This window comes from Saimiri boliviensis, chromosome 13, assembly GCF_048565385.1.
Source record: "Saimiri boliviensis isolate mSaiBol1 chromosome 13, mSaiBol1.pri, whole genome shotgun sequence".
Classification (NCBI taxonomy): Eukaryota; Metazoa; Chordata; class Mammalia; order Primates; family Cebidae; genus Saimiri; species Saimiri boliviensis.
Genome location: NC_133461.1, coordinates 74,109,915 through 74,125,606, shown reverse-complemented (window position 1 = coordinate 74,125,606; position 15,692 = coordinate 74,109,915). Strand labels below are relative to the sequence as shown.

The following is a 15,692-nucleotide window of genomic DNA, read 5'->3' as shown; positions in this document are numbered from 1 at the left end:
TCTTGGCTCACTGCAGCCTGCACCTCCCAGGATCAAGCAGTTCTCCCGCCTCAGCCTCCCAAGTAGCTGGGACTACAGGCACCCACCACCACACCTGGCTAATTTTTGTATTTTTAGTAGAGACAGGGTTTCTCCATGTTGGCCAGGCTGGTCTCAAACTCCTGACCTCAGGTGATCTGCCTGCCTCTGACTCCCACAAGTGCTGGGATTGCAGGTGTGAGCCACTGTGCCTGGCTGGTTCCAACTTTTTCAAACCAGGGTTGGTTCACTTGTAATAATTCTGGAAAGAAAGTGAATCTAAATGACCCTGTGTTGAATCCAGCTCTTGGTGATAACTGGAGACTCTTCTCACCCCAGGGTTTCCCCAATCCAAGACTAGGAATCACCGTGGCTGCAATTTCTGGCTTCCCCACAGCCTGCACATCACAATCACGGCATGGAAGAAAGAGGCCCTCTGAGAGCAGGGGTCCTCACAAAGCCAACCGGGGGCCTGAGAGGTTCTGATGTCTTGGTTTCCTAAAAACTGGACAGAAGCAGCTGCAATTGGAGGAAGAACAGCGGGAGGAGGAAGAGACGGAGGAGGAGGAGGAAGAGATGGAGGAGGAAGAAGAAGAGATGGAGAAGGAGGAAGAGATGGAGGAGGAGGAGGAAGAGACGGAGGAGGAGGAGGAAGAGACGGAGGAGGAGGAAGAGATGGAGGAGGAGGAAGAGATGGAGGAGGAGGAAGAGATGGAGGAGAATGAGGAAGAGACGGAGGAGGAGGAAGAGATGGAGGAGGAGGAAGAGATGGAGGAGGAAGAAGAAGAGATGGAGGAGAATGAGGAAGAGATGGAGGAGGAGGAAGAGATGGAGGAGGAAGAAGAAGAGATGGAGGAGGAAGAAGAAGAGATGGAGGAGGAAGAAGAAGAGATGGAGGAGGAAGAGACGGAGGAGGAGGTGGAGGAGGAAGAGATGGAGGAGGAAGAAGAAGAGATGGAGAAGGAGGAAGAGATGGAGGAGGAGGAGGAAGAGACGGAGGAGGAGGAGGAAGAGAGTGGAGGAGGAGGAAGAGAAGGAGGAGGAGGAAGAGATGGAGGAGGAGGAAGAGATGGAGGAGGAGGAAGAAGAGATGGAGGAGAATGAGGAAGAGACGGAGGAGGAGGAAGAGATGGAGGAGGAGGAAGAGATGGAGGAGGAAGAGCCGGAGGAGGAGGAAGAGATGGAGGAGGAAGAAGAAGAGATGGAGGAAGAGGAAGAGATGGAGGAGGAGGAAGAGATGGAGGAGGAGGAAGAGATGGAGGAGGAGGAGAGATGGAGGAGGAGGAAGAGAAAGAGATGGAGGAGGAGGAGGAGACGAGGAGGAGGAGGAAGAGAAGGAGGAGGAGAGAGATGGAGGAGGGAAGAAGAGGAGGAGGAGGAAGAGAAGGAGGAGAGGAAGAGATGGAGGAGGAGAAGGAGGAGGAGGAGGAAGAGATGGAGGAGGTGAAGAGAGGGGAGAGGAGAGATGGAAGATGGAGGAGGAGGAAGAGGAGGAGGAGGAGGATGAAGAGATGGAGGAGGAGGAGGGGGAGGAGGAGGAGAAGTGGGGAGGTGGAGGAAGAAGAGATGGAGGAGATGGGATGAGACGGTGGAGGAGGAAGAGATGGAGGAGGAGTAGAGTGGGGGAAGAGGGGTGGGGGGTGGGGAGGAGGGGGTGTGTGTGTTGGGAGTAGGAGGTGGGGATGGTGGTGTAGGCTCGTGTGGGGGAGAGAGGGAAGAAGAAGAAGGGGGGGGGGGGGTGTGTGTGTATATGGAGGGTGTAGAAATGAGAGGAAGAAGAAGAAGGAGAGGAAGATGGAGAAGAATGAGAGGAGGAAGAGGAAGAAGAAGAATCGGAGAGATGGGAAGAAAGGGAAAAAGGAATGAGAGGAAGGAGAGAAGAATGCAGAGGCAAGAAGCAAGAAGAGATGGAGGAGGAGAAGAAGAGAGGAGGAGAATGAGGAAAGAGAGAGAGGAGGGGAGGAGAGGAAGGAGGAGGAAGAAGAGATGAAGGAGGAAGAGCCGGAGGAGGAGGAAGAGATGGAGGAGGAAGAAGAAGAGATGGAGGAAGAGGAAGAGATGGAGGAGGAGGAAGAGATGGAGGAGGAGGAAGAGATGGAGGAGGGGAAGAAGAGAAGGAGGAAGAGAAGAGATGGAGGAGGAAGAAGAAGAGATGGAGGAGGAGAGATGGAGGAGGAGGAAGAGATGGAGGAGAATGAGGAAAGATGGAGGAGGAGGAAGAGATGGAGGAGGAGGAGGAAGAGATGGAGGAGGAGGAAGAAGAGATGGAGGAGGAAGAAGAGATGGAGGAGGATGGAAGAGATGGAGGGAGGAAGAGATGGAGGAGGAGGAGAAGGATGGAGAGGGAAGATGAAAAGTAAGAGGAAGAGATAGAGGAGGAAAGGAGGGAGGAGAGGAGGAGGGGGAGGAGGCCAACAGAGGCAGGGCAGGCACGTCCTCACATACAGTCTGCTCTGGGGAAGTCAGGACCCAGGCTGGTGAGGTGGGAATTCCTTTGCTGGTGGAAAAGAGTGAGCAAAGGTTGGGTTAGGGTTAGGGTTAGAATTTTTGGAGCGGCCCATTCCATGAGAACTGTAATGAGGAAGCCATGTTTCTGATAAGAGACGTGCCTAGAGCAGGAGTTCTCAAACTGTAAACATGCGTCTGAATCACCGAGGCTCCCCTATTAAAGGCACAGAGCACTGGGCTGCCGTGTCTCCCATCAGTGGGTCCAGGGCCAGGCCTCAGAATCTGCATTATGACAAGTTCCACATGCTGCTGCTGGCTGGGACCACACGCTGCCTTAGAAGGTGCCTACCGGAGGCTTAACTGGGTACCTGCTTTGACTGTTCAAAGGGGCATGCCATGAACTTTAGCATTCACTGTTTCAACACTGAACAAAAACCAGGCCCCACACAACTGAAGACGTTTTCATTAAAATTGAACCTTAGGCTTGTATCCAACCCAAGTAAGCATTTCATTTCCTAAAGTTAATTTTTTAAATCCTTGCAAATAATGTTTTTAAGAACAAAAACTCAAAGACAATTTTTTCAAAGTGTGAACTTAATCTTTGAAGTGCAAGAATGACTTTTATTTGAGGAAAAGTGGTGAAACCCTATCTCTACTAAAAACACAAAAATTAGCTGGGCGTGGTAGCACGCGTCTGTAGTCACAACTACTCAGGAGGCTTAGGCAGGAGAATCACTTGAAACCGGGAAGCAGAGGTTGCAAGAAATCAAACTAAGCCTAAGAAATATCCACTTCACAATAATTTAGAGTAGAGAGCAGAGAAATTAAATCACCAAAAACACAAAATAAGACACCATGATTACTGATGGCACAGCTGGATTTGCAGAGATAACCCATACTGAAGAAACAGCACGTAATTCAAGTCTAGATTAAAGGGTAAAAGGACATTCTAGAAACATTATCTAGGAATCAAAATATTAGCAAAGTCCTTTTTTTTTTTTTTTTTTTTTTTTTTTGAGACAGAGTCTTGCTCTGTCGCCAGGCTGGAGTGCAGTGGTGCGATCTCGGCTCACTGCAACCTCCGCCTCCCGGGTTCAAGCAATTCTCCTGCCTCAGCCTCCGGAGTAGCTGGGACTACAGGCACATGCCACCATGCCCAGCTAATTTTTGTATGTTTTTTTTTTTTTTTTTTTTAGCAGAGATGGGGTTTAGTAGAGATGGGGTTTCACCATGTTGCCCAGGATGGTCTCGATCTCTTGACCTTGTGATCCGCCTGCCTCAGCCTCCCAAGCAAAGTCCTTTTGACTCATTGCAAGAATAAAACGGTTGGACTTCAGAGCCATGACCTTCTTCTCCTCTAGGCAAGCCCCTTAAAAACTTCAAGTAAGAGTTTTTCCATACAGAGATGTGTGGAAAACAGAAAGACCAGGATGACTCAGGGGTTTCTGGCAAGTTAAGGCCTAAAGACTGGGTTAGGTAATTATGACTGATGGTAACAAAATAGCCTCTAACAGGCACAGTTGGCCTTCTGCATCCATGGGTCCAGTGATACTACTGGTGGCCAACTTAAGGAACTTGAGTATCCGTGGATTTTAGTATCCATGGAGGTCCTGGAACCAGCCTCTGAGGAGAGGAAGGGACAAATGACTGCATGAAGCACTGATGATGTGCCGGGCACTGTGCCAGGCGCCCTGCCTGCATTATCTCAGGGACTGTAGTGTCCCTTGAGCAGAGATGCTACTCCTGGCCTTACTTCATAATCAGGAATAAGACTTAGGGAGGGGAGGTGATGCCACATTCCCACAGAACAGCCACCCAACTACAGAACCCAACGCCAACTTCAGGACTGTGAATACTGCTTGTGCTTTGAGGGAATAATGAACTTCAAGATCCTTACACTGATTTTTTTTTTTTTTTTGAGACGGAGTTTCGCTCTTGTTACCCAGGCTGGAGTGCAATGGCGCGATCTCGGCTCACCGCAACCTCCGCCTCCTGGGTTCAGGCAATTCTCCTGCCTCAGCCTCCTGAGTAGCTGGGATTACAGGCATGTGCCACCACGCCCAGCTAATTTTTTGTATTTTTAGTAGAGACGGGGTTTCACCATGTTGACCAGGATGGTCTCGATCTCTCGACCTCGTGATCCACCCGCCTTGGCCTCCCAAAGTGCTGGGATTACAAGCTTGAGCCACCATGCCCGGCCTTTTTTTTTTTTTTTGAGATAGGGTCTCTCTCTGTCATCTGGCTTGAGTGCAGTGGCATGATCATAGTTCATAATAGCCTTTACTCCCCCATACAGATTTTACAATTACTATTATTATTATTGTTATTTTTGTAGAGATGGGTCTTGCTATGTTGCCGAGGCTGGTCTTGAACACACGGCCTCAGGTGATCCTCCCTCCTCAGCCTTCTTAAGTGCTGGGATTACAGGTGTGAACCACCATCACCAGCCCAGATTTTTTATATTCCTAGTTAAGGAGGTAGAGGCTTCTTTTAACTAGTATATTAAATATATACAAAAATATATATATTAAATATATACAAAAATACATATATTAAATATATATAAAAATTGCCAGGAATACTGCCTGTAATCTCAGTGCTTTGGGAGGCCAAGGCAGGCTAATCACCTGAGGTCAGGAGTTCAAGACCAGCCTGGCCAACATGGTGAAACCCTGTCTCTACTAAAAATAAAAAAATTAGCTGGTTGTGGTGGCACGTGCCTGTAGTTCCAGCTGCTCGGGAGGCTGAGGCAGGGGAATCCCTGAACCCAGGAGACGGAGACTGCAGTGAGCCGAGATCACACCACTGCACCCCAGCCTGGGAGACAGAGCAAGACTCCATCTTCGTGTGTGTGTATGTGTGTGTGCATTAGCCAGGTTTCCAAATATACTGGAAGACATTTTTAAAGGGAGTTAAGAGAAGAGAAAGAATTTGTTAAGGTTGATGCAATTTTTATTGTCATGAACAGCAACATTACATACCAGGCATTATACGTGGTGTTTGAAGCTATCTGTATCTGTATAATGTCACAACTAAGACACTGGGGCTCAGGACTAGACGCCTGGCTCAAATCCTGGTTTTACATCCTATCAGTTACAGGATCTTGGGTACTCAGCATTGCCCTGCCTCCATTTCCAACCTGTAACGTGAGGTTATTTGTATTACCAATCTCCAAGAGTAGCTGGGAGGACTAAAGAATTAATCCACGTAAAGCTCAGTTCGATACATTTACATTATTTATTTCTCACAACAACCACATAAAGGATTTATATTATTCTTAGAGTCCCAATCATCACATACTTTAATTTCCCCTAGGGTAATTTACTCTCCCGGTAAGATGACACTTTTAGCAAATGTGCCAACTGCAGCCGAAAGATGGGGACAAGAAGAGATGGGGAAAAAGGGCCATGTATAGAAAAAGTCAGACTTGTATTAAAAATCAGAAGTGTCTTCTTCTGACAGTTGGAAGAAGAGCCAGGAAGCAAAAAGAATAGAGGGTGGAAAAAATAAAATGCAGAAAGAAACCCCATCCATATCGATGCCAATTCCCATGTTCGGGACTTGGCACCACAGAAGGCATCCTCAGCTTTCACTGGCTCAGGCTCCTAAGTCACCAAGCAAGGAGGCGTCTGGTGAATGTGGATGCTTTGCTTTCTGCTCAGCTAACTTCAGCTCTAAAAGCCCATATAAAATAAGAACAAGGTCTAAGATATCTCTCGCTATAGAGTTCACTTCCAATCCAGCGCTCCGGGCCTTCCAAGTGCCTGGCACTAAGAGATGCCTGAAGGATTCACACACTAGGTGGCGTGCTCAACTCCGTGGTATGGAACGGGTTTTTCTCTGTCACTCACTTGAAAAATTGTTTTTTTGTTGTTTTGTTTTTGAGACAGAGTCTTGCTCTGTCACCTAGGCTGGAGTGCAGTGGTGGGAGTGCGTTCAAGCGATTCTCCTGCCTCAGCCTCCCGGGTAGCTGGGATAACAGGTGTGCATCACCATGCCTGGCTAAGTTTTGTATTTTTAGTAGAGACAGAGTTTCACTATGTTGGCCAGACTGGTTTCGAACTCTTGACCTGGTTCAAGTGATCTGCCTTCCTCGGCCTCCCAAAGTGCTGGGATTACAGGCGTGAGCCACCACACCTGGCCTCACTTTAAAAAAAAAAACTTATCATGGGGCACATATTTCAAAAAGCAGTGACAAACACACTTCCTAGTCCATGAATTATAAACCTGAAAGAGGCAGCAGGCTGCTGTTCCCTGTGACTGGGATTTCACCTTCCTCCTGCTCTCCTCACCCCTACAACCTTTGCTTCCTGCTTTCCTAGCACCTGAAGCAGCTGTGACGCTCCCTCTTCCTCATCCCCAAATCTCCCAAAGTCTGGAAGCCCCACAGTGAGTATTTAAACCTTAAGATCAATGTTCTGAATGCTGCACAGATGCCACAAGAAGGTTATATAATGTTAGAATCATTTAGAAATAATTTATTTCCAATACTGAAACATATAAAATATAATTAGATATGTGCAATAAAATGTGAGAAACATTACATTGAGAAGAACTAGTTTCAGAAAGTGATAAAGATTTCCAGTATTTTGGAAGAGGGCACTTTTTGATTATGATAGGACATGTTATTTAGCAGAAATTTCATCTTTAAAACAGAGAGGGAGCCTTTTCTGTCAGATATGGCTAATAACTGAATCCTCATCCATAAAGGACATTAACAAGATAAAAACCAACACAAATAACACATCTGTTGACGCCACATCCCACAGTCTGGCTGTAGGAGGCGCATCTCACAAATAGAGGAGGAATGTTCTCTCCCCGACATGTACAGAAATATTTAACAGAATGCTGCCGGCTCATCAATGTTGAAATGGGTGCAAATAAGAATACCATGCGTAAGTTTATTTCTTTTCCTATACAAGGTCTAAAAGAAAAGCATTAGGCCAGGCACCGTGTGGCTCACACCTGTCATCCCAGCACTTTGGGAAGCTGAGGCAGGAGGGTTACTTGAGGCCAAGAGTTTGACGCCAGCCTAGGCAATATAGAGAGACCCCACTGCTGTGAAAAATAAAAAGCTGGGTGTGGTGGCGCACACCTGTGGTCCCAGCTACTCAGGGGGCTGAGGTGCGAGGACTGCTTGGACTCATGAGGTCAAAGCTGCAGTGAGCTATGATTGCACCACTGCACTCCAGCCTGGGCGACAGAGTGAGATCCCCCGTCTTCGCTAAAAAAAAAAAAAAAAAGAAAAGAAAGAAAAATAATTTTTAACCCCCTCCACAAAAAATCCTCAGAGATGCTGAGCAAGCTGAGTGGGGATTTAATTTTTTTTTCTAACTTGAAAGGCTGCTGCTTTTGTACTCTATGTATCTCTTGGGTATTTAATTAAGACGAGTAAATGCATTTATCACTCTTTTTACTATTTCATAATGACCGTGAGTAATGTTTTTTATTGTCAGCCAACAAGGCCAGCACCAAATAAACTGATACTGTTAGAATACAATGCACTTTGCCCCTGGAGTATGCTTCCAAGGGAATCTTACCTGGTGCTCCCGTGTACATGATGGAAAAGACATTGATTGCTATGGTAGCAGCATAGAATACTGGCAATGCCCGGAGGCCGTTGGGAACAGGGTCTTCCTGTGGGACAAGGACAGAGTGGGAGGTCAGGATCCCAGCAGCATTTGGAGCCAACACAGACAAAATGATACAAAATACTGCTACAAGAAAGTCTTCCCAAACCCCAGAGTGGCCAAAAGGGCAGACGTTGTCTCCGCCTGAGATCTGCTCCACTTCTATAGAAACAGCATTGGCTGGGGCCGTCTCTCCCACACAGACGCAGTGTCAAAGAGGCCACTGTTGTGGCCAGCAGACACATTAAGCACTGGAATCACATGAGCTGATGTCAGACTTCAAAACAGAAAAAAAACTATTAGGTTAAGCCGGTTCCGGAGGACCAAAGCCCAGAGCTGAGCATCTCCTTCTTCAAAACCCACAGCGTTCGCTACGCGGAGTCCAGCTTTGGCCCTAACTGGCTACATTCAACAAATAATGAGATTTAACCTCCAAGGATCCTCTAACAGAGTCAGATGACTTCAGCATCCCTGCATTACCATTAGATTTTACAACACTCTATTACACAACGCCATGTCAGCTATGTTACTATGTGCTATGATTTTCTGAGTCTTTTCACAAGTACAATATTTAGCCTTCAACTATTAGAAGTTAAAAAGAACTGTGGTTCCTTGTCAAATAATTTATTCGACATTCGACATTTATTTACTAATTTAGGCTTCTGCTACAACACTCCCTAAATATAGTAACTTCAACAAGAATGGTGTTGTGCATGTTTTAGGTTAAACAACATCTGAGAGAATATGAGAAATTTAGAGTTTTTAGCAGATACGCAGAGAATTTTGAAGTAAAAATATGGGCCAGGAACTCCCATCAATGTAGCTCTGGCACACAGATGTGGCTCAAATAATTCAAAAAGGGACTAACTTCTAGTAACCACAAAGGACACACTTACATGAACAGGCTACCTGCTGTGATCAAAGGAAAATTAGGTCTAAAAACCGGTAAGAGCTTCGGAAGTACGGATAAGCATCTCAAAGACTGCTACTGCCAAATGCAAACACACATGGAAGTCAGGTATGTTTGCAGAACATCAGAGCCCATCGAGGAGCTGTTCTGGAATGTCTCAAGGAGCCAAGAGCACTTGTCAAGAGGCTGGAGTTGAATGCAGTGAGGCGTGAGGTACAGTAAGAGCAGGACAGAATGAGACTCAAGTGTGGGAGTGTCACACTGGACCAGGCGGGAGAGAAAGACAAGTGTCAAACATCGAGATGAATGAAACGGAGCCCGGCGTGAGCGATACAGCCAGTTATGATCATCTGTGATGTATCAAGTGAAAAGAACCCAGGCTGAACTGAAAACAAAATGCTGGAGGCTCAATGCCTACAGCCTTTGGTTTCCAAAGCATTGTTTCCTTAGGGACAACAGCTGCTAAAGAGAGATTCCCAACCAACAGCTTCTGCAGGTAGGCGCCCTGAGTCTGTGTTTTTAATTAAATCACTGTGTGTTTTCTCAAATAACTTGTTTTTTTTTTTTTTTTTTTTTTTTGAGATGGAGTCTCACTCTGTTGCCCAGGCTGGAGTACAGTGGCATGATCTTGACTCACTGCAACCTCCGCCCGCCCATGTTCAAGCGATTCTCCTGCCGCAGCCTCCTGACTAGCTGGGACTACAGGTATGCACCACCACACCCAGCTAATTTGTGTATTTTTAGTAGAGATGGGGTTTCCCCACGCTGACCAGGCTGGTCTCAAACTCAACTTATCTACCCGCCTTGGCCTCCCAAAGTTCTGGGATTATAGATGTGAGCCACCATACCAGGCCTAAAATAACTTATTCCTCAAAGTCCTTGACAGACTTCTTATTTGACCTGTCTCCTTTCTACCTTCTACTTCCTCTCTCTCCTTTCCTTTTTTGCATCTATCCATCCCTCCATCACCTGCTACCCATCCAAGCATCTATTATTCCCTCCTCCTAAATATTTACCAAGTGTCTTATAAATGCCAAGCACAGTGCCGGGCCCTGGAATACAAAAGTGGCCAAGACAGTCATAGTTTCTGCTCTCACAGGTCTTACAGTCAAATAGTGAACAGGTAATAAGCAAGAAACGCAGCACCATATGACATGCTAAGTGCCGCCATGGGAAGGTAGACTGAGGCAGGAACGCAAAAGAGAGGGCATCAAGTGAGTCTGGGGAAGGGGAGGAGAGGAGCAGCTTCCTAGGAAGTGACACATGAGGGCTGAGTAGGGCTTGACAGGTGAGCACGGATTCCAGGGACAGGAGGGGAGGGGTGAAGGCTGGCAGGCTAGAGAGGGGCGTGCCTTCCAAGACGTGCATCTGAGTGTAGCTGGTCCCAGGAGAAGGAAGGGTGAGAAATGGTGACGGCAACTTCGTGTTCTCTGAGAGAATGAGCCCTTCAATAGACGGACAAGCAAGGCTGTGGGAAAAGGGCTGAGCTTGCTTCCAAGCAAGGTACAGCCTGGAGGGCACGTCCCTGCCTGCAGAGGAAGCGATGGTTAGCAAACACCGCAGCAGCCTCCTGACTCCCAAACAAAAAAAGAGAGCCACGTTTCGTGTCTAGAACACTGATCTCAGTAAGCGCTAACTTTTTTTTTAGGTAAGATGCACCCAATTGGTATATTTCCTTCTTTTTATCCTTTCCTCAAATGGAGTTGGTGTTTCAAGCTTGCTTTCTCCATTAAAAGAAAAATAGAAAAACACCTTTACATTTGGATAAGGAAACTCTCCAGCTGTTTTTTAACGACAGTTTCAAAATCTTAACACTATCTCATTCTATTCTGTTTAACATTCAGGAAATAATTGCCTTTCCTTTTTGAGGTCTCAGCACAATTCCTGGGAGGGCTGACTAATGAACTAAAGCACAGAGCCAAGAAACACTATTTGCAGTGCTTCATTCTGGGGAAATCTCTGGGTAATTTACCTTGGCTCTTTCTGGTTATTTATAATAATATCCGATGCTAACTGCAGGGTGCTGCGCCTGAACAATGTATAAATACAATTATTCCTCTAACGCCTCTCATTATTAATTTCTACTGAGTAGAGCCAAAACCAGTTCTTAAGATTAATTAAAAGTGGAAGCCCCACTTACCTTTTTTAAGATGAAAATTCTGATGAGTACAAACAGCAGGCCAGACATGAAACCAGACAACAGTGGAGATATAAACCAAGAAGCAACTGAATAATTAAAAAAAAATCTAATGAATGTTAAAATTCATCCATAATTATGGTCATATTCATAGAACACAATGATAAACAAAATGTATTACATACATTCATAAATATCTCCAGAATTATTTACCTTTAACTCAGAACCTAATGAACCCTGTGACTTTGCAGAGCTAACCTGTATCCATCTATGGCCACACTCAGACACCAACACACAGTCACGCACCACTGACCACACCCCCAGTGCAGAGCCAAGGAACCCCGGCCCTGAGCTCTGGCCTCAGAAGGCAGCGTCCTGAGTGCTGCCGCCCATGGAGTCTTTCTGCCTGCCCTTCTTATCAACATACATGGAGACTCGGTCGCTGTTCCAACAGTAAGGGTTATTTAAGAGCTGGGCCAACTTCCACTTCCTTTGCCAAGGCCAGCCTGGTACTTTCACTCCTGCCATCTAACTACTGAAACTCTGAAACTTTTAGCCTCTAGCTAAGTAGCTCCCACCTCTGACTGCACAGTGGAACCATCTGGGGTGTTTTCAAAAACTAGTTTGGCTCTGGCTGGACTCCCAGAATTCTGATTTAAAAGGTTGGGAATGGGGTCTGGGCACTGGTGTTTTAAAATCACTTCCCCAGGTCGTTCTAAAGTGCAGCCAGAGTTGAGAACCACTCTCCTAGAAGCCTGGGGTGGAAGGTGGGTTCCCCTGTGGTCTGTGCCCCTGTCTGCCAGGTCAGGGGTCCAGTTTGACCCAGAACTCCTAAGGTCATCATGATTCTTGTAAAAAACTGAGTAACCCAGAAGATGGAGACGGAATAAAAGAGTATTTTTCACAATGGATGGGTCGGTACTCGTGGAGTTGATTAGATTCACCTCTTGCTAAAAGCAGAGCCAGGCACTAACTCGTTGGACCCCTGAGAATAGGTACAGGCTTATGTGCTGGTCCCTGCCGGGCAGGCTTACAAGGTAGAGAGGATACTCGGTAGAGCGTTTCTTCCCTAAGGGCAAGCTGGATGACTTATTTTCTTTTCTTTCTTTCTTTTTTTTTTTTTTTTTTTTGAGACAGGGGCTCACTCTGTCACCCAGGGGCTAGAATGCAGTGGCACAATCATGGCTCAGTGCAGTCTCAACCTCCCAGGCTCAAGTGATCCTCTCACCTCAGCCTTCTGAGTACCTGGGACTACAAGTGTGCACCATCACACCAGGCTAATTTTCTTTCCTTTTCTTTTTTTTAAATAAAGATGGGGTCTTGCTATGTTGCTCAGGTTGGTCTTGAACTCCTGGGCTAAAGCAATCCTCTTGCCTTGGCCTCCCAAAGTGTAGAGATTACGGGCCTGAGCCACTACGCCTGGCCTGGATGATCTGTTGAACGCAGGGAGGGACATAACACGGGGCTCACTCTGAGGCTTCCCCAAGACTCCGAACTCCTGGATTCCAGGCACCTTCCTCACTTGCGCCCAGTCTTTCTCTGACCTACAGACTGACTTCAGTCAAATACATTTCTTACCTGCCTGGGAAGAACAGAGGGTGATTTCCAAAGCTGGATGACACAGTAACATTTTAAAAGATTAGAGTTGGGCCAGGTGCGGTGTCTCACGCCTGTAATCCCAGCACTTTAGGAGGCCAAGGCGGGGCGGATCACCTGAGGTCAGGAGTTCAAGACCAGCCTGACCAATATGCCGAAACCCTATCTCTACTAAAAGTACAAAAATTAGCCGGGCGCGGTGGTAGGCGCCTGTAATCCCAACACTCAGGGGGCTGAGGCAAGAGAATCACTTGAACCCAGGAGGTGGAGGTTGCAGTGAGCCAAGATTGTGCCATTGCACTCCAGCCTGGGCGACAGAGCAAGTCTCTGTCTCAAAAAAAAAGAAAAAAAAGAGTAAACAATTGTCTAGCAGATAATAGTTCACTATCTCCATTAACAGGAATTTTAAGGGAAAATGCATTACTCATACTATCTAGGTGTTGTTGTTGTTGTTGTTGTTGTTGTTGTTTTTGAGACACAGTCGCACTCTCTCACCCAGGCTGAAATGCTGTAGCACCATCTCAGCTCACTGCAAATTCTGCCTCCTGGGTTCAAGTGATTTTCCTGCCTCAGCCTCCCGAGTAGCTGGGGTTACAGGAACCTGCCATCATGCCCGGTTAATTTTTGTAGAGATGGGGTTTTGCATGTTGGCCGGGCTGATCTTGAACCCTTGACCTCAGGTGATCTGCCCACCTTGGTCTTCCAAAGTGCTGGGAATACATGCATGAGCCACCATACCTAGCCTATCTAGGTCTTTTTTTTTTTTTTTTTTGACATGGAGTCTCACTCTATCTCACAGGCTGGAGTGCAGTAGTGTGATCTCGGCTCACTGAAACCTCTGCCACTCGGGTTCAAGCAATTCTCCTGCCTCATCCTTCCAGGTAGCTGGGATTACAGGTGCTAGCCACCACGCCTGGTTAATTTTTGTATTTTTAGTAGAGACGGGGTTTCATCATCTTGCCCAGGTTGCTCTTGAACTCCTGACCTTGTGATTTGCCTGCCTCAGCCTCCTAAAGTGTTGAGATTACAGGCGTGGGCCACCACGCCCAGCCCCATCTAGGTCTTTTAAACCTTAACATTTGAAGAAAAAGATATAAAGGTAACATGCAATAAAACTTACTCTAGAAAATGTCAATTTTCGGCCGGGCGCGGTGGCTCAAGCCTGTAATCCCAGCACTTTGGGAGGCCGAGGCGGGTGGATCACGAGGTCAAGAGATCGAGACCTTCCAGGCCAACATGGTGAAACCCCGTCTCTACCAAAAATACAAAAAATTAGCTGGGCATGGTGGCGCATGCCTGTAATCCCAGCTACTCAGGAGGCTGAGGCAGGAGAATTGCCTGAACCCAGGAGACGGAGGTTGCGGTGAGCCAAGATTGCGCCATTGCACTCCAGCCTGGGTAACAAGAGCGAAACTCTGCCTTAAAAAAAAAAAAAAAGAAAATGTCAATTTTCCTTCTTACAGGTAAAAGAAAATGGCAATTACCAATCTTGACGAGCTCCATCCACTGCACACCTTTGGTACCGATTGCGACCAGTGAGAATCCTATAGTAGAACCCACAATGCAGTGAGTTCCTGAGATCGGAAGCCTCAGGAAGGATGCGATCAGTTGCCACACAGCAGAACCTATGGATTGAAGGACAAAAATCATCAGACGCACAGTACAGAGGTGCAAACGCCAAGGAAAGAAATCCAAATGTTCTCCATAACATCTCTCTGAGTTTCATTTTCTGTGAATTGTTTCTTCACAAAGTGCTACAGCCTGGACAAAAGTCACTCAATTACTTTAGTTAAAGGAATACTTCTGTCTTCTTCAACACAGAGAGGACAGGGATGATGATTATTTTTTCATTTAATTTTTTAATTTTTTGAGGCAGGTCTGCTGTGTTGCCCAGGCTGGAGTGCAGTGGCCTGATCTTGGCTCACTGCAACTTCCGCCTCCTGGGTTCAAGCGAACCCATCTGGCTAATTTTCGTATTTTTAGTAGAGACGGGGTTTCACTATGTTAGCCAGGCAGGTCTTGAACTCCTAACCTCAAGTGATCCGCCTGCCTTTGCCTCCCAAAGTGCTGCTGTGATTATAGACGTGAGGCACTGCGCCTGGCCTGATTATGCATTTAAAGGCAAGTTTCCTGGTGCTCCACACTGACTGCCTGTGTCAGTTTTCAGTGAGGGTGTTGCAGAGGAACTCGTTTTGGGGTGAAGTTTGGCCAAAACCAAGCAAGAGATTAAAGACTCGAATGAACACAGAAAGGCAAGAAAGGCAACGTACCGGGAAACCATTTTGTTATAGTTATGACTTACGGTCACATAATGAAAAGGACTACATATTGGGTAGGTCATATTATCTATGTAAGAGAGTGTAATACCATGTTGCTTTTTTTCTTTTTTAGAGACAGGGTCACACTCTTGCCCAGGCTGCAGTATAGTGGCATGATCATGGCTCACTGCAGCCTTAAACTCCTGGACTCAAATGATCCTCCTGCCTCAGCCTCCCAAGTAGCTGGGACTAGAAGTGTGCATGACCACACCTGGCTAATTTTTAAATTTTTTTTGCAGAGATAGGATCTTGCTGTTACCCAGGATGGTCTTGAACTCCTGGCCTTAAGCAATTCTCCTGCCTCGGCCTCCCAAAGCCCTAGGATTACAGGCATGAGCTGTGACACTCAGCTAATTTTTAAAATTTTTGCAGAGATGGGGTCTTGCTTTGTTGCCCAGGATGGTCTCGAACTCCTGGGCTCAAGCCATTCTCCCGCCACAGCGTTCCAAAGCGCTAGGATGACAGGCATGAGCCACTGCACCCAGCCCATACTGCTTTTTGATGGTGCCTCTCCTGTGAGAAATAACCAAGATATTTAATCCAAATTTGGGCATCTGCTGTCAGCCCCTGCCCAGAATGCTGGACCTTTTATTTGTGTGTCTGATTCCTCGTTGTTACGAGGATCCCATTAGTGT

The 15,692-nt window shown here is 46.6% G+C and overlaps 1 protein-coding gene across 6 annotated transcripts in view; it reads right to left on the bottom strand.

Annotated features, from left to right (window-relative positions):
* SLC20A2 (solute carrier family 20 member 2) overlaps window positions 1-15,692 on the bottom strand; it is a 120,783-nt gene that overhangs the window by 30,699 nt on the left and 74,392 nt on the right. For all 6 annotated transcript variants that reach the window (XM_039463344.2, XM_039463345.2, XM_039463346.2 and 3 more), the window contains exons 3-5: window positions 14,224-14,364; window positions 11,147-11,232; window positions 8,007-8,103 (exon numbers count right to left, since the gene is read on the bottom strand). In XM_039463344.2, coding sequence (XP_039319278.1) covers window positions 8,007-8,103; window positions 11,147-11,232; window positions 14,224-14,364 — 324 coding nt within the window. The remainder of the gene's footprint in view (window positions 1-8,006; window positions 8,104-11,146; window positions 11,233-14,223; window positions 14,365-15,692) is intronic.